The sequence below is a fragment of the Petaurus breviceps genome, unplaced genomic scaffold, assembly GCF_028583685.1.
Source record: "Petaurus breviceps papuanus isolate PSGF00001 unplaced genomic scaffold, PetGlider_PUasm1.0 216, whole genome shotgun sequence".
In the NCBI taxonomy this organism is placed as follows: domain Eukaryota; kingdom Metazoa; phylum Chordata; class Mammalia; order Diprotodontia; family Petauridae; genus Petaurus; species Petaurus breviceps.
The window spans coordinates 3,344,121-3,369,655 of NW_027185867.1; the positions used below are offsets into that span (position 1 = coordinate 3,344,121).

At 37.7% G+C, this 25,535-nt stretch overlaps 1 protein-coding gene and 1 long non-coding RNA gene across 2 annotated transcripts in view; one reads left to right on the forward strand and one right to left on the reverse strand.

Moving 5' to 3' along the window:
- Positions 1–211: 211 nt before the first annotated feature.
- On the reverse strand, positions 212–9,080 carry LOC138165887 (uncharacterized). The gene is made up of 4 exons (XR_011169482.1): positions 7,997–9,080; positions 4,751–4,908; positions 4,394–4,652; positions 212–3,188 (listed from the first exon to the last, which is right to left on the reverse strand). It is a non-coding gene; the product is annotated as an uncharacterized lncRNA (long non-coding RNA).
- A 171-nt stretch (positions 9,081–9,251) lies between these two features.
- GDI2 (GDP dissociation inhibitor 2) overlaps positions 9,252–25,535 on the forward strand; it is a 36,032-nt gene continuing 19,748 nt past the window's right edge. The window contains exons 1-4 of the mRNA XM_069094274.1: positions 9,252–9,500; positions 19,948–20,055; positions 21,565–21,664; positions 24,319–24,453. Of these exons, the coding sequence (XP_068950375.1) occupies positions 9,456–9,500; positions 19,948–20,055; positions 21,565–21,664; positions 24,319–24,453 (388 nt within the window). The 5' untranslated portion in view covers positions 9,252–9,455. The remainder of the gene's footprint in view (positions 9,501–19,947; positions 20,056–21,564; positions 21,665–24,318; positions 24,454–25,535) is intronic.

Sequence of the window (25,535 nt, forward strand, 5' to 3'; positions counted from 1 at the left end):
TCAGAGCTAGGGTTTGTACCTAAGACTTCTGATTCATTTCTGTGTTCTTTCTACTATACCAAGTTACTTTGAAAAACCTCTTTTTTGTCTTTCTACAGGGTTCTCAGCATTTTATATAATTCTCAATTAGCTTCACAAAATTCTTCTAAAGTAGAAAAGGAAAATAGTGTATTATCATCACCATCAATGAATATTTTTTTGAATACCCAGTAAGTATAGGTGCTGTTTGTTATACACAGAAAATTCCTCTCCTCAAGTCATAGCAGTAACAAAACCCAGGGAGCTCCAGATATTCTAGCTCAATTTTCTTTTTGGGATAAGGAAATTTTATTTATTTTTATTCTGAATTTAACACCAAATAGAATGGACATTTCCATATACACAGTAGAACACAAAAAGAGGATTGTACATGAAACATGAATACCTATTATATACAGTTTGATTTATTTTTTACTTATAATTCAACAAAAAACTTTTGAAGCTACCTTTCTGTGATTTTTTTCTGGCATTACTTCAGTCCCTTACTGTACATTTAAGAAGGGTTCAATCCAAAAGACTCATGATAGAAAATGCTATCCACATCCAGAGAAAGAACTAGAGCCTGAATGCAGATTGAAGCATACTATTTGTTCTCTCTCTTTTTGTTGTTATATTTCTTCTTTCTTATGGCTCATCCCATTGGTTCCAATTCTTCTTTATAACATGACTAATGTGAAAATATGTTTAATATAAATGTATTGGGAGAGCCTGTATCAGATTGCATGCTGTCTTGGTGAGGAGGAAGGGGAAGGAAGTAGAGAAAATTTAAAATTCAAAAGCATGTGGAACTGAATGTTCAAAACTAAAAATAAATGTTTAAAAAAAGAAGAAGAAAATAAAAATGGTTCAATAACCCTCCCTTATTTCTTTTTGGGCTTTTTTTTTTTTTTGGCTAAATCTCACCCTGTAAGGGAAAAACACTTTCAATAAATATGTACAATCAAGCAAAAAAAAAAAATCCCACATTGGCCAAGTTTGAATATGTATGTCTTAGCTTGCACCTTGATTTTGTGACTTCTATGTCAGGAAGTAGGTAGTATGTGGGTGATATGTGTTTATTTAGGAAGCATACATGAGGAATTATTGTTTTGTTACCCTTTGGAAGGGCACACAAGAGGGAAAGATATATCTTAATGTAGATTAATTTTTCACAAATGAAGTTTTACAGTGGAATAATTGTGTCGAAGTCTATATAGACAGTGGTGGAGCAATGATGGATGAGAATGTTGGACTTGTAGCAAAAGTTAAAGCTGGTGGCAATGAACATATCACTTTTATTCACTGCATGATCCATCAGGACGCACTTGTAGCCAAAAATTATCACTAGACAGAGTTAGATGTTATAGTTCATGAGACTATCAAAATCATTAACTTCATTAAAAGCGGTGCCCTTAACAGTCATTTGTTTTCAAATCTTTGGAAAGATACGAACTCCAGTTACAAAAGCTTATTACTACATACAGAGATGGTGGCTCTCAAGAGGCTGAATTTTAAACAGATTACTGAAATTGAAAGATTAAGTTGTTATATTTTTGACTGAGTAAAAATTTTATTTTGTTGATTTTTTTTCATAATGACTTTCAAAACTGTTATTTGTCAGATATTTTTGGAAAACTCAATGATTTAATTATGATGCTTCAAGGAAAAAATTGTAACATATTTATATTAAAAGATAAAACTGAAAGTTTTACTAAAAAAGTTAACATTTGGAAGAATAGGGTGGAAAATGGTTCTTTAGAAATGTTTCCAACTACAGATGATTTTACAACTGAAAATAAACTTTCCAAAGATTTAATTGTAAGAGTTATAATTGATCATCTGAAGTGTCTGGAGACACAGTTTCAAAACTACTTCACTTCAAATTTTGATTCTAAAAAACTGAGTTCATAAACCATATTCAATTGAAATAAAAAAATGTCAGTCAAATGCCATTAAAAGTTCAAGAAGAATTTGCTGACTTATCAAACAACATAGGTTTAAAACTTGAGTTCCCCAAAAAATTATTAAATGAATCTTGGCTTGGGATTAGGACAAAATTTCCAACAATATCTGAAGTGGCCCTGAACATAATTTTGTACTACATATTTATCAAATTATCGATCACCTCTGAAAAATGTTGAGAATGCTCTATGCCCTACAATATCAAATATTCTGCCAAAATTTAATTCTTTCTGTAAAATAAACAAGCACATCCATCTTATTAGTATGCAAATTTGCTTTCATCCTTAACAAATAGTAAAATTGTATGTACACCAAAAAATTGTTTTAAAATAAATTTTTAAAAATTTATTATCAGTAAATGTTTGTTAGAAATGTTTGATTTGATCAGTAAGTGTATTTTATTTTATATAGTTATTTTATATACCTATATGTTACATAAAGATTTCTCAGGTGAAAGGGGGTCACAAATGTAAAAAGTTTAAGAAGTCCTGTTCTACAGTAATAGTGTTAAACTCAAATAGAAACAGCATTCACTAGACCATAATAAGGATCCCTGTGGGCTGAAAATTGACTATTTTAAACTGTAATATTATATGTTTTCTTGTATTTTTATATATTTTGTTAAATATTTTTCAATTACTTTTTAATCTGCTTTGGGCTACACTTGGGAGTTTCTGGAGTGCACAAAGTCTGTGGATTGCATCTTTCATACCTTCTGCCATTTGAATGCTTTTTGTGACTTTAATGAAAAATCCTGCCGGCATATGAGTAGTACTAAGAGGAATAAAAGGAAGAAAAAAGAAAAAAAGTTTAGAAAGTAAAAACAAAATACAAAGAACAATAACAAAACAAATTAATATCTATCCCCACCCTCCATACCCCCCCCCAAAAAAAGTTACCGTAGAGGAAAAAAAAAAGGTGGAAAATAAATGCAAGAAATATTAGACTTTTCCTATTCCCTTTAGAAGGACCAAATCTTAGATCTCAAAGATTTGGGTAATTCCAAATATTTGCAGTTCACTGTGAGTCACATGCTGCAGCAGATGACCAGAAAGCAATCCCATTAGGAACACAAAACTTCCAATACAGTCACACACAGATTCTTCTCCCATTGTAATGATGGGTGAGAATGATAAGAACATCAAGGACACAGCACAGATGATGATACCTCTGGCACAGTCAATGATTCTTCATCACATGTCAGTCATCTGTAGAAAGTGATTAAGAGGTCATAAGCTTCTTCCATAAAATCTGTCCAGGTTCTAGCTTGATTCTGAGACTTTTCCCCATAACACCCCCATCTACTCAGTATTCCCTGGTACACATGCCAAAACCTCCCCCTTCCTGAGAGGCACATTAGGTTCTGCCAGTCACTTAATCAGTCAATAAACATTTATTAAGTGTCTGCTAGGTGCTAGGTATTGTGGTAAGAACTAGGAATACCAAAAAAAAGGCAAAAGGACAGTTCTTTTCCTCAAAGAACTCAAATTCTAAGAGGGGAGACAACAAGCAAACTAATACATACAAGTAAGCTATATACAGGATAAATAGGCAGATAGAAAGCATTCGAGTTTAGAGGGAGTAGGAAAGACTTTTTTTTTAGAAGGTGGGATTTTGGTCAAGACTTGAAGGAAGCCAGGGGAATTTGGAAATCCCAGGAGGTGAAGATGAGGAGGGAGAGCATTACAGGCATGGGGAACAGCCAGAGAAAATGCCCAGAGATGAGAGACTAGGGGGAGGGTGTGGGGAGGGAAGCCTTGCTAGGTTATGATGGCTTTGAATACTAGAGAATTTTTTACTTGATATTAGGAAGCCACTAGAGTTTATTGAGTTGGAGAGTGACACAATTGAACCTGTGTGTTAGGAAAACCACTTTGGTTTCCAGAGGATGGATTGGAGTGAGAAGGGACTTGAGGCAGGTAGACCTACCACAAAGCTATTGCAATAATCCAGGTGTGAAGTGATGAGGACCTATACTATAAAAGGGGGCATATATTTGAGAGATGTTGCAAATGTGGAACTGATAGACCTTGGCAAGACTGGACATGGAGGGTGAGAAAGAGGATTCAAGGATGACACCTACTTGCAAGCCTTAGGGGGCTGGGAAGATGGTGTTATCTTCTATAGTAATAGGGAAGTTAAGAGAAGGGGAGGGGTGAGGGGGAAAGATAATAGGTTTCATTTTGGACATGTTTAGCTTAAGATGTCTACTGGACATCTAGCCTGAGATGTTTGAAAAGCAGAAGAGAGAGGAATGGAGATCACCAGAGAGGTTAAGGCTAGATAAATAGATTTGAGAATTATCAGCATAAAGATAATTGAATTCATGGGATCTGATGAGATCACCAACTGAAATACTACTGCAGTGTAAGAGAGCCCAGGATGGAGCCCCAAGGTACATTGGGATACCTACTGCTCGAGGATGTGAGCTGGATGAGGATCCAGCAAATGAAATTTTCCTCTTCCTCTTTCCTTGGAGGACAGGCAGAGCAAGAGAAGGAAGACTTGAGTTCAGGGGGAAGCATTCTCCTCTTCTCATTGGAGTCTCTTCATATGAAGTGAGGTGGGTGAACAGGCTGACAGGCAGAGCAGGAAGCCGAAGCTACCTTGTGGCGGTGCACACAGAAGTCTCCTCCAGACAGCCCCTAGGAATCTGAGACTGGATATCAGGCCTGTGCAGCATTGGAGGGAAGATGTGGTCAGAGGCTAGAGATCAGGTGGTAAAAGCATGAGGTAGAAGACAGTCAACAAACATTTATTAAGTACCTACCAGTGCTAGGGACTGTGCTAAGTGCTGGAGATACACATAGCTTTTTGTGGATAAAGAATTCCTTTCTTCCAAGTAAATACACATTCACTATTGTAGGTGCAGCTTTATCACCAGCATCCTCTTAGTTCAATTCAGCATTGGGAGGAAGTGAGGCACTCCTAAGTCATTGAACATTTAACAAAGAATGTTTACTGTGCAAGAGCATGCAACAAGGATAAAATGATACTTAGCTTCTTGCACTTTCCCTCTGTCTTCATTGGAAATGAGTCTGTTCATCAGAGTTTAATGACTTGCAAAGTTTTAGGCACTCACCAAGTCTAAGAGACTCAGATTTCACATGGCTGGGACTTTTTATGCCCCAAATGATCCAGAAGCCATGTGAGGAAACTGAGGCAAAACTGTTATAAAGGGCGGCTTTTTCCTATGAGATATATAGCAAGGCACCTTTCAGCAATACCACCTACCTTTCCCCCCAGGTATTGTTGAAACCATCCCAGAGGAAAGAAAACCTGCCAGTTAAGAGGAAGTTGTTTAGTTGTGTTCGACTCTTTACTACCACATCTGGGTTTTCTAGTTAAAGATACTGGTTTGCCATTTCCTTCTCCAGATCATTTTATAAATAAGTATACTGAGGCAAACACGATTAAGTGACTTGCCCAGGGTCACACAGCTAGTAAGTGTCTGAGGCCAGATTTGAATTCAGGGAGATGACTCTTCCTGACCCCAGGCCCAGCACTCTATCCACTGCACCACCTAGCTGCCCAGTCAAGAGGGACCTGAGCTATTTCTCCAGGGCATACAGAGCCTTCTGACAGGGCAAGAACCTCTAGACTTATGGAACTTTGTACTGGGCAAGAAACAGGAGGGACAGCTAGAAGTATATCCAAAAGCAGCCCCTTCTTATCAGGTTAATCTTCTCTGGAGACTAGATGCAGGAAACCACTGGAATGGAGAGCCTTCCTAGAATGGCATTAATTCATCACAAACATGATTTCTGGGTAATCAGACATCTAACTGGGGCAGTCAGGTGTGTGATGATGTAGATATTGATTGGCAGGAGCAAACTTCATGCCCTAAGACGGGCTAAGAGGGATAATGATTTCAGGTGGGGGCAGGCTGAAGCCTGCTTACCTGCGGTAGCTACTCCAAAAGACAGAAATTCCCTTGGGCAGTAACATCAGCCAGAGAGTAAGGAGTCAAGGATTCAAGCCTGAATAACTGGGAGGATAGTGATGACAGTAATGGGGAAGTTAAAAGAATTTTTTGGGGAAAGATTGAGTTCATTTTTGGACGTGTTGAGTTTAAAATGTCTAAGAAACCTATAGGACATTTGAGATGTTCGATGGGCAGTTGGAGATTAAGACTGAAGGTTAGGAGAGATATTAGGGCTGGATAAATATATTTGAGAATTATCTGCTGAGAGATGATATGGGAGCTGATGAGATCACCAAGAGAAATAGTTTAGAGGAAGTCTTCTTGGCCTTCTTGGGCCCAAAGCAAAGGTTTTGAGAGAGACGTTCATAGTTAGCAGGAAAGACCTGAATGAAGATGCTGCAAAGGATATTGAGTAGGAGCTATGATTTAGGAAAGAAGAGATTCAGGAAAGAGCATTATAAGGAAAACCTAGACAGAAGAGAGTATCAAGATGAAGTGGGTAAGCAAGCAATAGTGTTAGAAGCTGCAGAGGTCAGAAGGATGATAAATGGGATGAAAGTGATAACTTCTCAGGTAACATTCCAGAAATTTGAGTAGAATTGTAATAAAGTACCAAAGACTTAGTACTTAGCAGTCTGAAATCCTTGTTCTATTCCCCTGGCCTTGAGCTGCAGGCTTTGCTGAGCTTAGCTAATTTGTGGGAAGGGAAAGTATATGTTCCTTAAACTTGGCTATGGACTGAGTTTCCCTTGACTAGCACAAACACAGATTTAGAAAGATTACTGTGACCTACAGACCGGTCATCGTGTTCCAAAATCCCCATGACGCATAGGATATTTCCCACCTTCCTGTCGCCAGTAGAAGGGTCACCATGACCCAAAAGTTCCTAACACCCATATTGTCTGCTTTTATATCCGTATTTTGATTATATTAAGGTAGTTTATAATACTGATGACATTTTTTTTTTTTTTGCTTTTTGGAGGGCAATTGGTGTTAAGTGACTTGCCCAAGGTCACACGGCTAGTTTTTGTGTTAAGTGTCTAAAGCTGGATTTGAACTCAGGTTCTCCTGACTCCAGGGCCAGTGCTCTGTGCCACCTACCCACCCCCTGATGACATATTTTGTCTGTTTTCATGTCCACTAGATATGGACTTCTGCTTTTTGATATTACTGACATTTTCATTTGCAAATGCCAGCAGATTCTTTTGTGGTTAGATTGTGTGCCTCAGTTCCTGATTAACCGGAACAGGACAAAGAGTGGGGAGAAGAGGTGGTCTCTTGGGTATATAACCAAGCTTTGCATTTTGTATTTTGCCTCTCCTACTAGACTGCCTCTAGTAGGGAGACCACCCTTCTTGTAAGAAGAAATAATTAAATAAATCCTGTCTCTACTTGGAGATATCTCTGCTTATTTTATTTTGGGCAGGGGTCTTCTTGTCCTACACAATGAGAACTGAGAAAAGGTCACTAAACCTGAAAATTAAGTGATCAGTGATAATCTTGGGAGAGCAGTTTCAGTTGAATGATTAGGTAAAAAGCCAGACTGCAGAATTAAGAAATTCAAAGGAAAAAAAATTGAAGGACTGATTATAGATGGCCTCTTCAAGAAGTTTCATTTCAAAAAGGAGAAGAAATAGAGGGTGATGGCTAACTGGTATGGTTAGATCAAATGAGGGTTTTGGGGGTTTTTTTTTGAGGATGTGGAAGACATGGGCAAGTAAGCAGTAGGGAAACTGCCAGTAGAGAGACTGAAGATAACTGAAAGGGGATGATAGGGAAGCGGTATGTTGGAGATGAAATTGGATTGCTTATGCAGGCAATGGCATTTGCCTTGGTAAATCTTCCTGTGGGATAAGGGTGAAGGAAGAGATTATGGCAGAAAGCATTTGAGTGATATGAGATGAGGAAGAGAGAAAAGGGAAGCTCACAATGAATGGCTTCAATTTTGTCTTTAAAATATGAAACAAAGTTTTCAGCTGAGAGTATAAGGGAAGAAGGAAGTTTGAGGGGGGAAGAAAATGTTTGGAAAAGCCATTATGGTGAGTGGAATTGAATCAATTAGAAAGGTGTAAAAAGATTTGATGGCATTACCATAGTGAGGGCCCAGCTGAGATTATAAAACAAATTTGTCATGGATCAGTGTGAAACCAGATTATCCAAGGCAAGTTTTCAGCAAGTGTGATCACTCTCCTGATTCCATTAGCTCCATCAGCTTCTTCCATGACTTTATTGCTTCCTCGATATGTAAGTTGAGAATTCCTCTGTCTATGCAGATTCTCAAGGTTTATCTTGAGAGGGAAAGACTGTCATGAAAACCAAATAAAAAAAGATAAAAACGACCCCAAAGGCAAGCAGAAGATGGTTAGATTTCCTATAAGCTGAGGAAGTGCCTACTCTACGGAGCTGCTTATTTTTGTGGAAATCATTCTAGATTATATCAATTTAAACCGGAGTCTGTTTCTAAATACAGCCTGTGGCTTCTTTTTCATCAAAATTTAAAATATTTTTCTCTTTAAATGCATTTGAAAACCATTTGCTGTTTCTCTTATTCTTCTTGACACGCAGGGTGAGTAAAGCAGGGAGGGAGCCACCTAACAAAACAAGATCCTGGGCAGAGAATGCGGGCGCTGCGGTGTGTCGGCTCACTGAGCAGCCCAAAATGCACTTATCATCAGCTCATCCCTTGCCTCTTTTCCTTCCATCACAAGGCACTGGCAAGCTTTCTATCACCTAATTCAAACCCTTGGCTTTACAAAGGACACTGAAGCCCAGGTAAATGAAGCAATTCGCCCATGGTCACAGTTTACGGGTTTGTATCCACGACCTTGTCCATCCTTTCCTCTCCCCGAGTCCCAGTGTGGACTTGGAAACAAAAGGGAGCTCAGAGTCCAAGGGCGAGCAGCCGCTCTAGCGGCCGAAGCGAGACCATTGGGGCCGCTGCCAAATGCCAGCGCAGCGCTGCCCCGCCCTGTCCCGGAGGTCCCAGGCGCTAAACCAAGCGTTAGGCCCCAGCCCACTTGGATGCCACCTCCGCCTTTTCCCACACCCACCACACCAGTCGCTCCAGCAAGCAAAGCTGGAAGCGGGGAGGGCGGGAATAGGGAGAGAGGAAGAGATTCGTAAGAGGAGGGGATAAGGCCTCGCCCTGTGCCGCCTCCCTCTCGCGTGGCGTGGAAAAGGGAAGTACGGTAACGAACGAGCGCGGCTCAGCCAATGGAAGCGCGGCAACCAAAGCGGAAGGCCTATGATTGACAGCTCCCAGGAGCAGCTCTCCCCGCCAGAGCCCGCCCTCTAGGCTGCAGAGCCTGGCCCCGCCCCCTTCCCTTCTCTGCTCCTCCTGCTTGCTCTTCCCGCAGCCCTCGATCCTCTCTTCTAATCTGTGGCAGTGGGCGGTTTCTCCTCCTCTGTGCTCCATTTTTTCTTTTCTCTGCGCTCGCCAACCGGCTTCGCTACTCGCGCCCTTTGGTTTATTTTTTCTCCCTTTCTAGCTCTTGACGCGCCCCCTCTTCCTTTTTTTTCTTTCTTCCCCTTTCATCCTGTGACCCCCGCCATGAATGAGGAGTACGACGTGATCGTGTTGGGCACCGGCCTCACGGTGAGGACTGGGAGGGGGAAGGGAGGGGAGGAGGTTGGGCCGCTGGGGGTGGGGGTGGGGGTGGGGGTGGGGGCCGGCCGTGACCGCCTGCAGGTGGGGGGGAGGGGAGGAAGCTTTGCGCCTGGAGGGCGTGAACAGCGAGGGGGAAGGGTGAGAGGGGCTCCCGGGCCGGGAGCGCGCGTCCTGCAGTCGGGGTCTGGTCCGGTGACAGCGGCGGCCTCCTTCCTCCAGCTTCCTGCTTTTATTCTCTGGTCCAGCTCTCCTCCATTCCCCTGCCTTCTTATGCTGTATCGGCGAGGTTGGCTCCGTGCACACGTCCCTAGAGCTCCAGGATGATTGGCGTGTCTCTGTCTTTCAGTACTGAAGGCTTTGTGGGGGACAGAACTAAGAAGGGAACCGTTTGTTCTGAGATTCTGTAGCTCTTTGATCTAGGTTTAATGCACAGATCTTTTCCTTAAAATAACGTGTTGGTGGGAAAGGGTGCTTCGGACAGATAACATTTTCCCTGGTTGGGGATGAGGACGCTTGCAGGAGCTCAAGTAACCACCTCCCCATATCCTCATGGCAGCTTCCCCAGTCACTTTTGTAGGAGGACCCAGGAAATGGTTTAAATCAGTGAAGCGCAGGAAGACGGCTAGAATTAAATTTTCTACTAAAAGACTCGGACCGTTTTTAACTAAAACAAAAATCTAAACCTGTATATTCGGGAATTAATTTGTGTCTCTTTAACGTTTTCTTTGATGACCTCTCCAGATGGGAGGCAGAATATAGCACTTGGCCAAGGGAGGCAGGAAGGGTTGAGTGGAAATGGTTCGCGGTCCCTTCAGTTACTAAAATTCAATCCCTTGCAGCAGGAAGCAAGCGCAGGAATCGGATGATGTGAGAAGGTATTCTGTGATAACTGTAAACGTTAGCTCATTCTAAAAAGCTTTGAGTGCAGCACCTAAACACATGTTCTTTCTCCCCCCTGCTTAAGGTAAGAGACTCAGGTCTAATGGATGCCTAATGTTGCGTTGAGTTTTTAAGTTTTAGCAAAACCTCTTTCCTTCACCCCCGTCCCCCCTCCGATGTTACGGTAATGCCTTTCACTTCCCAGACTTGCTACACGTTTACAGGCTAGAAATGAGAAAGACTTGCTTTTGAATTTTGGGTTTTTCTTCTCCTTGGCCTTTTATCTTTCTTACTAAGATGAGGGTTAATGGATAGTAAAAGGCACAGATAACTCCATGACGGCTTCTTTCAGAGACTTGGAAAAGAAATCAATATATGTCTATGTGAGTGCTTTCTTTACTCCATAAATGACTTTGACTCATTTGAATGGTTTGTGTGGAGGAAGGGGACAAAAATGTGCTTTTAGGTCCTGTCCTTTAAGAACTCATATATCAGTTTTTTTTCATACCAGAGTTGAACATACTTCGTATTTTAGCATTCCCAGTATTATTGCATTTTTTTTCTCAAAAGATTATGGCTCCCTTTTTGAGAACATTTTAAGTTGGATAATTTTGATACTATTAATGCTACAATATAAAATACAAATAAAAGGCTTTTCTCTGACCTTGGCATATTTTATTTAATTTTCTAATAACTTGTTTATACTTTTGGGTAACTTAACTCAGGGGAAAAAATACAGAAAAAGTAAATAAATTCTCTCTGTTGCATATCATTTTATGGTTTATTTTAAGCTGAATAAATATTTGTTGGCTGAATGAACAAATTAGTATTCATAAGAAAAACAGTGTTGGAAGACAGGGTCAAATTGATTTGAACCTCCACCCCTAAAAAATTTTAAAATGCTATCTTTGAATTGTATCTTGTCCTAGCATTATGTGTCATCTGACTCATCTTAAAATTTCTGAATCTGTGTTAAGCTTTTATTTTATATTCAGTAAGCAATATTTGAAGGTACCTTACTCTTCTGGTATCCTTGTCTAAAAGACAGACTCTTATACCAATATTAATCACTTTTGATCGATGTTAAAAGGACAATTTTCAGCTTTCATTTGGTTGGTTAACCATTTGCAAAAATAATGTGATTATTTTTCAGTCTATCACTTTAATATTTATAGTTTTTTGTGTTTATTTGTATTCATCTCTATCACTTTGGATCAGAGAAACTAAAGTTGTAAACTGTCATTAAAGAAACATAGCTATCATGGGGATTGAAAAAATAGATACCAATTACAAAATTATTTACCTGAAAATCTATTTAATGATTTTGAATTTTAGAGATTGAGTTGAATCTCTGTGTGGTATTTTGGAAAACTGCCAGACTTTTAATTAAAGAAAGCAGACTTGTACATAGTGTGTGATGGGTTAGATCAGGTAGCAAGTGCATAGTACTAAGTCCATTATCTTGGACTTAGGCCCTTGCATGAACCTTCATTTTGCTCTATGGTTGTGAATTTTCAGTGTTTTTCACTTAGAAGAGTAGGCAGGAGCCAGCATGGATTCATCAAAAACCATACCAGACTAAACTCATGTCCTTTTATCGTGAGGGTCAATAGAATTGGTTTTGAATCCTGACTGACACTTGTAAGTTGTGTCACCTCCAAGCAGTTCACTGAGTTTCAGTGTCCTCCTCTATAAATTGGAGAAATTATATGGATAATTTTTACCTCGAGGGGTTATTGTGATCTTCAGATGAGATTATGAAAATGCCTGAGATATCCATCTTTTGTGTTAAGAACCTAGAACTACAAAGATAAAATTAAATATATTGTGCTCACTTCAAGGAGTTTACATTTTATTGTTCAGTCATTTTTAATTATGTCTAATGCTTTGTGACCCCCAACCCCCTTTGGGGTTTTCTTGACAAAGATCCTGGAATGGTTTACCATTTCCTTTTCCAGCTCATTTTACAGATGAGGAAACTGAAGGAGATAGGGTTAAATGACTTGGCCAGGGTCACACAGCCAGTAAGAGTGATTTCCTGATTTGAACTCAGGAAATGAATCTTCCTGATTGTTAACCTTGCCCCACCTAGCTGCCCCTTACATTTTATAGGGGGAGACTATAGGTACAGCACACTTAACACCTTACAAAGTAAATAGAAGGCAATTTAGGGAAATTCTAGCATGGAAATCTGTGGCCTCTAGGCTACATGCTGTCTGAATTCAAGTCTAGGTCCTCAGCTACGGCCTCACCAGACTTGAATCTGGTTTGGATTCTGTCAAAGGGCCTTACTTGAGGGCCATGTGTGGCCTTGATGCTGCAAGCTCCCCACCCCTGTGCTAGGGGTGTTAGGAATTGGGGGACTTGGGGAAAGACTTCATATTGGAGGTGATATTTGATCTGAGCTCTGAAAAAAACCTAGGACTTCTAAGATCTGGAGATGAGGAAAGTGCACTCTAGGCATGGGGGGAAAGCTTGTCAGTGACACCAAAGTGGGCTGTCTTGTTTGAGGAATATCAAGATAATCAGTTAGGTTTAACCGAAGTATGTCTGAAGGAGGGTAATATATAATAAAACTGGAAAGGTAGGTTGGAGCCAAGACTGAAGGGTGCCAGGTAGGGAGTGTTTAGTCTTAAGAAAAGACTTAGGGGTTATATGTGTTAGAAATCTTTAAATATTTAAAACATATTTAAAGATAGCGATTATAGATAAAAGGCATTAGACTTGTTCTGCTTAATTCTGAGCATAAAAATCCTAATGATGAGAGGCAGTATGGTGAAATGGATGGAGAGCACTCTTCAAAGTCAAGAAGACCTGGGTTCTGCCTTGACCCCTGGCAAGTTACTCAGCCTAAGGGCTCTAGGGAGTTCTTTTAGACTATATGTTCAGAGAAGGTGCCATCCTGCTTTGGTAGAGGAAATTTTCTCACCAAGAAGTTTTCTTTACCAGTGAAATCATGGGTCCAGTTCCCATCTCTATCGTTGTATTCCCATCACTGGAGATATTGGAATGTTATAAAGCTGGATTTATGATTTGGGTAGATGTTAGATGATGTAACTTATGAAGTCTCTTGTTTGGTCATTTTTAACATTGGCATGTTAATAAGCCAAATGCAGTTTCTCTTGTTTTATTGGAGTCAATCTTTGTTAGTTGGTAAATTAAGTACTATAGAATGTAATTAATTTTGTTTCTCTGTAAGTTAGAAAGAAATTTACAGTATTGCTATTATTTAGTAAAATAAGAGTTCCATTTTGTTTCACTGGGGCTGTACAACAATTTAGACACTAACAGGTACCTTAGACCATCACATTGCGTTATTGATCAGGAAAAGTAGCTCAAATCACCATTAAAAAAATTCTGATGCTTTAGCAATGGTTCAAATGAGTTGTATCTTTGTTATATTGTAAATGTGAACCATCATAGTAGAAAAGTGAGACCTTCTGTTTTTAGAATTTTAGAACTAGAGAAATAAGGAGACTTAGAGATGATGTGATTCAGCCTCATTTTTCTACATGTGTGGAATAGAGGCCCAGAGAAATTAGTGAATTGCCCAAGCAAATGTCAAACAGGACTAGAAGTTCTTCTGATTGTCAGTGAAATGTTCTTTGCAGTAAATCATTATACATCCTACCTCCTCTTGATTAGCATGTGGCTGAGTATATTTTCTTTGGGGTTCTGAATCTTATTAAAATGTGTTAAAATTATTCTGTGGGCTATCAAACCTACATTAACTTTTTATGTTTTGTCTTAACAATGAGAATTTGCCTTATCCACATTTCAAACAATTTGGGTAGGTCTCTCCCATTTACGCAAGAAAACATGAAGTGCTAAATGGTTGAGGTCATAACTTGGATACTGAAAATAGTGCTGTAATTTCGGTTTGACTTTTTGGTATATGTTGTCATTCTGGTCAGTTGTTTTGTGGATATGCTCCAGTTATGGAAATTAAAAATGTATAGTATTTGGTAGCATCTAAACTAGCCCTGCATAACCCTGCAGCCCACCAAAAGATTTTAGGCAGCCCATGAAAAATGTAGAGGATGTTTTCATCTATATCTATTTTTTGCCGACCACCTGAAATCCTGTGGTGGGCCGAAGGTAGTGTAGGCCTGATCTAAACCAGCGTTTTTTGGCATGTTAATTTATATTTAACTTATCAGGTAGGAGTTAATAAAATGCTGAAGCTATGCCATTAAAAAGCAAATGTAACTGATAAAGGGATTGAAGATTAAATACGGGGAAAACATTTGGAGTAATGTCTTGGTATTAATGCTCTTTTCTGTGTAATATATTTCTTGTTGGATAATAGCAAATTTTAATTTTATGCTATTATAAAAGATAATGCAATTTTAGAACTTTTTATAACGTAGATAAATTCTGTACTTAGACATATTTACATGTCTTTAATGTTGAATCTGTGATTTCCATTACTCCATGGCGTAACACACTAGAAAGGGTTCAGAACATTCTTCACCTTCTAGAATTTCCACTAGCTTTTTTCATATTTATTGTAAACATCATAGTAGTAATTCAGTAATTTAATGCATAAATAATAGTGATAATGACGACTAGCATTGATATAGCATTTAAGATTTGCAGATAGATTTACAAGTGGAAAGGATATTAGAATTCATTTAGTCTTTTTATAAATATGGAAAAAGAGCCCCAGAGGTCACAGTGGTAGTAAGCAATAAAACTAGGTTTTGAATCCAGGTTCTCTGACTCTGAATCTTGCATTTTTTCTACTATTAGTAAGCATCCCTTTTTTTAGAAAAATTATTAATCCTTACTGTTCTGATTTTAAAATGTCAGTTTGCTGTGATTTTTTTTTTTAAGGATCCATGATCCAGTGGACCTATGCTAATTTGAATGGATTGTGAAATGCTGTATATTTTAATAGAGACTGTGTGACACTTGAGCACTTAAAATATAAATGTGGATTTTTCTTCCAAAAATGGAACCCTAAAACATCTGGGAAGATGACTATTTGGGCCCTTAAATTGTTCATCATTGTATCTCATAGTGCTTTTCAAATAATGAGGATTCACTCAATGTTTATTGAATTGAATAAGATGTATTAAGTATTTAAAAATTCATTTTGAATTAGTAATTGTTATATTACATTTACAAAATATGATAGTACGTAGTTTGTGCTCCTTCTATCTTTAAATCATTGATAACTGTGATCCATTTTAAACTGGTTTATGTTGTTGAGTTAACTAGAATTTCTGCTTGCATATGTGATTTCAGCCATGGGTAAGTGTTACTTTATATCTTTAAGAATATCTAGATTTCCTCCCTTTGATTCACCATGTTTTGACAAAAGGCAAAGTATTATAAATACTGTTGCCTCTGTGGTGAAAATAATGTCTACCCAAACGGACCCAGTGGAACAAACATTGGACTTGGAAGACCTGACTTATTCAGTCACAGCTCTGTTACAGTCTAGTTGTGTGACCTTAGACAAGCCACTTGCCCCTCTCTGGGACTCATCATTCCTTATCTTTAAAGGGAGGGGGTTAGGTTGGTCTAAGGTTCATTCTAGTTCTAATATTGCATGATTCTGTGATAGCTGTTCAAGCACTATTAGAAATGTAGGATTCTGGTAAGATGGAAAAAAGAAGGAAGGAATGGGGCATAGTAATAGCATCTCAAAACTATCTCACTCTAAAGCAGTAATGATTAAGGCTGGTGGTGGTTATTCAGTCATTTTAGATGTCTGACTTTTCATGACCCCTTTGGGGTTTTCTTGGCAAAGATACTGGAATGGTTTACCATTTTTTTCTCCAGTTCATTTTACAGATGAGGTAAGTGAGGCAAATAGGGTTAATTCACTTGCCCAGGATCACATAACTAATAAGTGTCTGAGACTGGATTTGAACTCAGATCTTCATAACTCCAGGCCTGGCACCCTATCTACTGTGCCACCTAGCTGCCGCTATTTGGTAATGGTTAAAAAAAGAGAAAGCTCAGTTAGAACAGATTACTCATACACAAGCATATGAATACATACACAGTGTTTAATAAATTCAAGGATCTTAATTACTTTAATATTTGACGAAAACTACTGGGAAAACTGGAAAACAATCTGGCAGAAATTGGGTAGAGACCACATTTTATGAGTTCCAAAAGGCTACATTATCTCAAAATGAACTGTCATATCATAAACAAATTAGAGGAACAAGGGAGAAAATGACTTTCTCAACTATGGCTAGGAGAAGAGTTTGTGATAAGATAAAGAATAGAGAAAATCACAGAACATAAAATGAACAATTCTGATTACATAAAATTAAGTTCTTGTACCAATAAAATCAATTCAGTTAAAATTAGAAAGGAAATAAAAATTTAAAGTGGAGAAGGATGGGGAGGCTTTACAAGTTACCCTGATGAATGTTTGACATCCAATATATATGGAAGATCTGTTCAAAATATTTCAGAACAACAGCCATTCCTTAATGCAAGGTTTGGTAAACTGTAAAGGCCAGATAGTAAATATTTTAGACTTGTGGGCCAAGAAGCAAAATTGAGGATATTATAGAGATATTTATATAACAAAAGAGAAAACAGGTTTCCACAAATTTCTGATGCAGATTTTGTCCCCATCACATTTCTTTCAGTGCACTGAAAGTTTGTAGGACTCAGGCCTGAGCTATCTCTGAGATCATAGAATAACCTAGTATTCAGTACCTCAAAAAAGCAAAAGCATGACCAGCCCAGGCACTTTTTCTGGATGTTTGAAGAGCCTGGTCCTAAAATTCCAAGTATAATACTGATTAAGTAGAGTTTTTTGTAATTATTGTAATATTAATAATAAGAATGGAATTCTGTTGAAGGAAATAACATTTTGCTAAACTGGGGTTCAAAGTTAATATTCTTCAAGTAATGACAGGTCTAAATAATTGGAGAAATTGGTTGTCCATGGGTAGGCTCAACCAATATACTATGAAGGACAATGCTATCTAAATTAATTTACTTATTTAGTGTCATATCAAACAGACTATCAAAATATTCCTTTATAGAGCTAGAAAATAATTCATTTGGAAGAACAAAAGATCAAGAATGTCAAGGGAATTAAAAAGAAAATGGAAAGGGAGGAAGGAAGACTGGCAGTACCAAATCCAGCCAAGAGGAACCCAGTGTTATGCAGAGTGCAGGAATAGATGCCAACTGGCAGCTCTTTTGCTCATTATTCAGTTCTGGATCACAGCTTGAAGGCTGACTAGAGAGTGTTCCCATGTGAAGAGTGGTAATAGCCCTTAGAGTGTATATTGAATAGGAAATAAAGTTCAGAAGCAAGCAGCAGCTCTGTATTTCTAACTATAGGAATAGAGTGGAATCCCACTCTGAAGGCTACAATGGAATGACTTGGGCAGAAATTTCAGGGCAAAAGGGATCCTGTCGTTCCATCACTATCAACCAACAGAGCTTTCAGGCCAGTTGATAGTGGCTGAATCCAGCAGCAGTCTACTGGAACTTCTTTTGGAGTTTAACCCACAGTTGTGTTGCTCTGACCTAAACCCAGGTCAGGAATTTACAAAGATTAGTTCAGGAGGGCAGAAATCAGCCTTTGCCTTTTATCAAAAACTGCTTTTGGAGCACTGAAAGCTTGTAGGACCCAAACCTGAGCTGTCAGAATTCTAGAATAACCTTCAGTACCTCAAGAAAGCAGCACTATGACCAAGCCTAGACTTTCCTTCAGAAATTGAAGAGCCTGGTCCTAAAATTCAGAATTCAGCAAGTAGGATGGAAGAATGGGGCAAATATAAAAAGAATCCCACCATTAAAAGCCAGTGTGCTGACAAGGATATTCAGGACAATCTCAGAAGAGAGTGACTCAAAAACATCCAGAAACATTCAGAGTTCTAGGTCAAAATAAAAATACTGCAAGCAGCCATAAAGAATTCAAGTACCAAGGAACCACAGTTACGATCATGCTTATATTAGCCATCATAAAGGAGTGGAGAACCTGGAATATGGTATTGTAGAAGTTAAAAGAGGCAAGAATAGCTGACTGAAAAACACTTGTTTTTTGCTTTTTGGAGGGCAATTGGGGTTAAGTGATTTGCCCAAAGTCACATGGCTAGTAAGTTAAGCATCTGAGGCTGTATTTGAACTCGGGTCCTCCTGACTCCAGGGCTGGTGCTCTATTCACTGTGCCACCTAGCCACCCCAAAACACTTGAGTTTAATTGTACAGGGGCAAAATGGACATTAATGAAATAAAAGACTTATAAGAGTCAAGAAACAAAAAAGGTAAAACTTGTAAGTTATAAGGGACTAAACAAGGATAAAATGTTTATGTTTTTTAATGCTTGGAGATAATACATGTGTATGTGTACCCTTAGATTCTTATCAGGGGTTGTAGAGAAAGTCATACCTGGTAGTGGTTCTGTTAGGTTTTGTTGATCTTAATAAAAGAATGGAAAGAGAGGGCAGGAGGAATATACTGTGGGGATAAGGGGAGAAGAATAGGGAAAACTATCTCACCCAGTTGGGGTATGTAAGTAAAAGTCTATACAAAGTGGGGGGAGCAGTTGATACTTGAGCCTCACTGATCTAAACTCGTCAAAGGAAGGAAAAACGTTATGTATAAAAAATTTTTACTCAACAAGGAAACAAAAGAGAAGGAAGGAAAAGGGAGAAGGAAATAAAAGAAAGATAGGAAATGAAGGGAGGGAGTAGTAGTCTTAAGCAAAACAAACTTAAGGATGTACAAGAATATAGCAGCTTTTTTGGTTGTTGACAAAGACTTTTAAACTCGGGGGCCCATTAATTGGGGAATGACTGAACAAGTTATGATACATAAATATAATGACATACTATTTTGCTATAAATAAGATGAAGGGAATGGTTTTAGAGAAACCTGGGGGTGCTTATATGAATCAATTGATGTAGAATGAGGTGAACAAACCAGGAAAATAGTTTTGAATCACTGGAATGGCCATGATTCCAGAGGACTCATGATGAAACACGCTGCCTACCTCCTGATAAAGAGATAATGGTTTCAGAATGCAGATTGAGATTTATTTTTGGACACAGGTAAAACAGGAATTTATTTTACTTCTCTCTGTATATTTACAACTGGGGTTTTGTTTATCTTCCTTGGTTGGGGGAAGTCACAGTATGAGGGTGAAGAAGATTTTTGTTTACTGAAAAAAAATAATTTAAAAAAACCCTTTCACTGTGGGTAAAAAAAAAATCCATACATTCAGAGCCACAATACAGCAGTTAGCAAATTCCTGTCACACATGCATATGAAAGTTTGAATAACTTGCCTATATTTTCCTCATTACTCTTCCTGGTTTTATTCCTAAGAATACAGTTCTTCTTTCCTTGCCATCCTATAATTTTATCTCACAAATTACATTTAAAACCTTGATTCAGTTAAAATCATTCTCTGCATCTAAACTGCCTTCATTCATTTTTTTCTATGTAAAAATATCATCCTACTTATGAAGCATTTGTCAGTGAAGAAGTGTTACAGAGTTAGGAATTTTTGCTATTAGCACTTGCTATATACCTTTCTACCTTTTAAAATACTTACTTTCTTCATACAGGAATGCATACTTTCTGGGATCATGTCAGTTAATGGAAAGAAGGTCCTTCACATGGATAGAAACTCCTATTATGGAGGTGAAAGTGCATCTATTACACCACTGGAAGATGTAAGTTGTAGTTAATCATTTATTTTTCTGTTATCAAATCTCATTAGGTGTTTAAGATCATTTCTTGTTATATAATGATGTTGATATTTACATGGAGGTTACATTTATTTAGCATTTATGTACATTTATATCCTTCTGAACATCTTTGTTCTTCTAGACAAAAGTTTAGTACAAAAATGCTTACACAGACTGCTGTATCATGAACTTTTTTGTTATTGTTTGGCCTCTGATTGCATTGTAAGGAAGTCCTGGTATGGAAATTTCCTCTACCAGCGCAATGCAAAATGGCAAGTGTTCCTCAAATACTCTCAGGTACTGAGCAAGGTTAAGTGACTTGATTCAGAGATGTAGCTTGAACATATGTTCAACCAGCTTCCAAGGATCTCTGTCTACTAAACCATGCTGTCTTGTTGTTTATATAAGGCTTTTCAGCAAACTTACTTGGATTGCAATAATAGAAATTTTGTGTTCTTTACTACCATTTGTAGCTGATTAATTATGACTTTCTACTTAATAGATTGTGGACAAGAACCATTGGCCTATTTTTATGGGACATCTTTCACATACAAATTTTGGAAATGGCATGCCTAATTAACATTAAATTCTCCTCTTAGTAGAAATTTTTTATAAATGGTCATGCTTTAGAAAACTATAGAATTTTGTTTAGTTTCATGCCTCTGAGTTTGCTAAAACTGAACAGCTTGAAAAACAAGTTAAGTGAATTAGGTTTCCTTTTTTAGAATAAGAAATAATGTACCCTTCTGTATTATAACAATTGCACTTACATTCTTGAATATAATATTAATTATATTCTTGGAAACTTTAAATTCTTTTGACAAATTTAACAAATCTTGCTTTCCGTTTCTCTAACCTGTAACCACTGGAGCAAAAGCTTGCTCTTATAACTTGCTTAGGGAGAAAATGAGTTTTAGATTATTTTTACAAATAAGAAAGCATGTTCCTGAAGGCAATGCTGTAAATGTAGACTGCTGGCAGTATTATTTTCTTTACTTCTAAGTAGTCCTGTGTTCTTGCTGCTGAAATGACTGTCCAGTGAAATAGATTTAAATAGACACTGGAACTTTTTTATAATAAAGGAGATAGTTTTTTTTTTGCTTTTTGGAGGGCAACTGGGGTTGAGTGACTTGCCCAAGGTCACACAGCTAGTTTTTTGTGTTAAGTGTCTGAGGCCGGATTTGAACTCAGGTCCTCCTGACTCCAGGGCTGGTGTTCTATTCACTGTGCCACCTAGCCACCCCAAAAGGAGATATTTTAATAGATCTGGTCTTAGACCTTCTAATTAGATAATCTAACCTGTGTAGGTGTCACATCTGGCATAGACTTTAAGAACTTCATTTTAGTAAGACTTCAGTTGTTGTATTTAGAGTAGTGGTATAAATAGTGCAGAAACTGATAAATATTTCTGTCTTTGAATCTAACTTCACATTGAAATCTGTGTTGAAATTTAAAGAAAAATAAATGTGCACTTAAATATCATTTTCTTCTTAGTTATACAAAAGGTTTAATATACCAGGATCACCACCAGCCTCAATGGGAAGGGGAAGAGACTGGAATGTGGACCTAATCCCCAAATTCCTTATGGCAAATGGTAAGGAATACCAGTGATTTTTTTTTTTTAAAGCAATTGGGGTTAAGTAACTTGCTCAGGGTTACACGGCCAGTTATTTCTGGGTGTGGTGCTAAGTATCTGAGCCCGGCTTTGATCCCAGGTCATCCTACTCTGGGGCTGGTGCTCTTACTCGCTGTGCTACCTGGCCGCCCTGGAATACCAGTGATTTTGATTTTCTGAATATCTTATATCCAATTTAGAAGTAGGAAAAAAGGTTTTGATAATTACTAACACTGGAAAATGTAAGTAGCGATAAACTGTTCATTCTTTTTCCATCAGCAGTAGGTATTTAAGATAAAATTGATATGTATATAGCTTTTATACCTATATGTAGGACTGTTGTGGTTCAAAATCATAGTGTTCCTTTTGCAACAGTGTTAAGTAGCATATTGTATACAGCTCATTAAGACTGAGTATTAAATTGATAGTTTTGGTAGGACCAGAATATAGTAATATTTTCACATAATTACATTAAAGTCTTATGCTATAATGGCAAGCATTCATAACAGACATGATAGTGGTACTTTTGAATTATCATAAAGGTAAATTAATGATTGTTAAAGTTTCTAGCCCACATATATTTCAGGAGGGAAAAAGTGTATCCCTACCTTACATGCTAATGTATTACTTGAGGACCTATAATTATTAGTTTTAATATGGCATAATTATCAATTTGAGTTTTCACCAAATAGAATAAACTTGTGTATCTTAAGTGAAGTTAAGAAAGGAAATTCAGAAACCTAAATGCTAACTTTAAAACCAGTCACTTGTATAAATTTTCACTACCTTACTCAAGTCATTTATTTGGGATACTTTTTTCCAAATATACAAAGTGTGAAATGTAATAAATATTAATTAGTTTAACCCTATGTGTGCTTGGTGTTAGAGTAAAATGGTAAAAAAAATTATAGGTCAGTAATGAGTCTAGAAATAATGGTTATTTAAATGTAGACTGAATTACATTTAAATGTAAATTATTTAAAGGTTTATTTAAAATGTAGACTGAAAGGACTGATCTACAAGTTGTACTTATAGTCACTTTGGTAGAACAGATGAATTTCCTAAATTTCTGAGTAATACAGTTATAGATCTGGACTAGGTGAGTAATAGGTAGCAATCATGCACTGATTTAAGGAAAGAAAAAAAATTTGAGTGCCAGAGAATTCATATTCCTATATCTTGAGTATACATAGAAGATTGCATAATTATTGGTGTCATCCTATTGAGGGATATGAAGCTTCTTTCATGGAGGAAGAATCTGGAATGTGATCATTAACCTTGGATTTGTCTAACTGATGATTTTGTATCAGGATGCCTGATACCATTCCAGAAACCTGAAGACTCTCTAGGCAGTTTGAAACTCTTAAGTAGGAAACTGAAGGACTTTGTGGACTTTCAGGCTTAGATGATGTTTCATCTGTGCTACCAGTTGAGAGTTGGAACTTGGCAGTCAAAGAGGTGACAGGGCTATGTGCTTATTGTTGAAAGAAAGGGGTTTGTTTTTGTGGGCTATGGTCAAAAGATACTGTAGTGATGTTGAAGGCTTTTTGGGTTGGGGCAAAGTACATATCAGGAAGACCAGGGAGACTTTCTCTGGAGACTTGTTGATCTTGTCAAGTGACTTTAAACTAAGAATGAAGGTGAAGAAGGAATAATGCCCTGGCAAAAATCATTAAATCATGTATGACTTGTAAGGAAAGGTAACAGAGGAAGAAGTAGCCAGAAAATAACAAGATAAAAATAACTGGGAAGAGAGTTTTGCCTTAGTCATAGAGGTGCCTAGAGTTTTTAAATGCAAAAAACGTAAATATGGTGTCATAGGTAGGATGGAACTAATGACTTATGGTTGGTATTTTTTAATTTAACAAATCGATAAGTAAACATAGAAAACTTTAAAGTTTTATAATTATGCTTTGTTCTGTTTATAAAGTAGTTTTGATCAAAAAAGTATAATAGATACCGTAGTTCTTTTTTCAAAGAGTACATCTTAGAATTTGTTTCTCTCTCTAATATTGCCATCATCTGATTTTGATTTTCTCCTTAAAGAGTAAGTAATATACCACTTGATGTAAGTTTTTTTACTTTGCCATTCTTGATTTGTTCTGAAATGTTCTCCATTCTCATCTCTGCCCCCTGACTTCCCTGGTTTTCTGTCAAATCCCAACTAACATCTCGCCTTCTTCAGGAAGACTTTCTTGATCCCCCTTAGTTCTACTGCCTTCCCTCTGTTGAGTATTTGCAATTTATCCTGTTTATAGTTTATTTGTAAATAGTTATTTGTATGTCACCTCCCCCACTGAACTGTGACCAGGAACTTTTGCCTCCCCCCCCTTTTTTTTTTGTATCTCTATCTATACTTGGTGCAGTACTTGGTACATGATAGTCACCTAGTAAATGTTTTGTTGACTGACTCACTGAAAGATTTATAAAGTAAAGATGAATTTTCTACAAGTGCTTGACCGTTATAAGACATGCAAAATTTTGTGCTCTTCTTTAGTAGCAACTTTATAGCATTAATCATTTTAGTAAAAAGGAGGAAATAATCTTTATAATATTTAACTTTTGGTCAGATCTCTTTATTAACCATGTACAAATAACAGTGTTAAAATTTTATGATACTAATCTTTTTATAGGTCAGTTGGTTAAGATGCTGCTTTATACAGAAGTCACTCGGTATCTGGACTTCAAAGTAACCGAAGGAAGCTTTGTCTACAAGGGAGGGAAAATCTACAAAGTTCCTTCCACTGAGGCAGAAGCCTTGGCATCTAGTAAGTAGCTGTATTTTAAATCTTGTTTTCTTAAGTTCCTAGAGCTGGGAGGGACCTTAGAAGTCCAGCCCCCTTACATTATAGAGAGGAAGCTGAGATACAGAGAATTTAAAGGAGCTATCAGTGTTTATTAAGAACTTTGTCTTATTTATTATTATTATTATAATATATTAAGAATTTATTATGGACCAGTCACTGTGCTAAGTCATGAAAATGCAAAGAGATGTAAAAATAATCCCTTTCCCCTGTGAGCTTATGTCCTAATGAGGAAGCAACATGTAGGTTAATTAGGTACAAGAGAGTTAGATGGAAGATTTCTAGTAAGTGGTAGAGCTCAGATTAGAACTCAGCTTCTAATCCCAGTGTTCTTTCCATTCAGTGAACTCCACTCCCCTTTCTTTACCCCCTCCCACCCAAAAAGTCTTAATTTGATGGAATTTGATGGGATTTCATGGTTAACCCTAATATAGGTCTGCACAACATACTACCCACTGAAGGATTTTGGGTAGCCTCTGAAAAATGTAGAGGATGTAAAAGAAGTAAAAACGTAATGAGTACTTTATCTGTGTCCTGCTTTTACCCGCCTTCTGCTAGTCGCTATTGTGCCCATCATGTAACTTGGTGGGTGGGTGTAGCCGTTGCACATTCTCTCCTGTTTGTCACATGACCCTTGGCAACCAACCATCGTCAGTCTGGCTCTAGTCTGAGAGGAGCAAGAGTTGTATCTTTTCCCTGTGTTTTTGGTTGTTACTGCCATTGAATAGGGACAAAGTGAGTATAGCCATGCCCATGCACCAATTTAGCTCATACCCACTATGCAATTCTCTTCCTTGCTGTGTGACTGCCCTCCAAGTTACATGAGTGTCTGGTGCTCTCTCCAAGGTCATACACTTATTTCAGTATTTTTCTCTATGTGAACAGTTGTTGTGGAGATTTTTTGGTTCTAATATTAAAGTTTTTGGGTGACTTATAATATGGGTGATAAAAAGAAATGGAAGATTGAATCAGAACACGAAGTGTTTAATCTGAAATGGACAAATAGATACTTGTTTACTTTCACATGAGCCTTGTTAGCTGAGAAG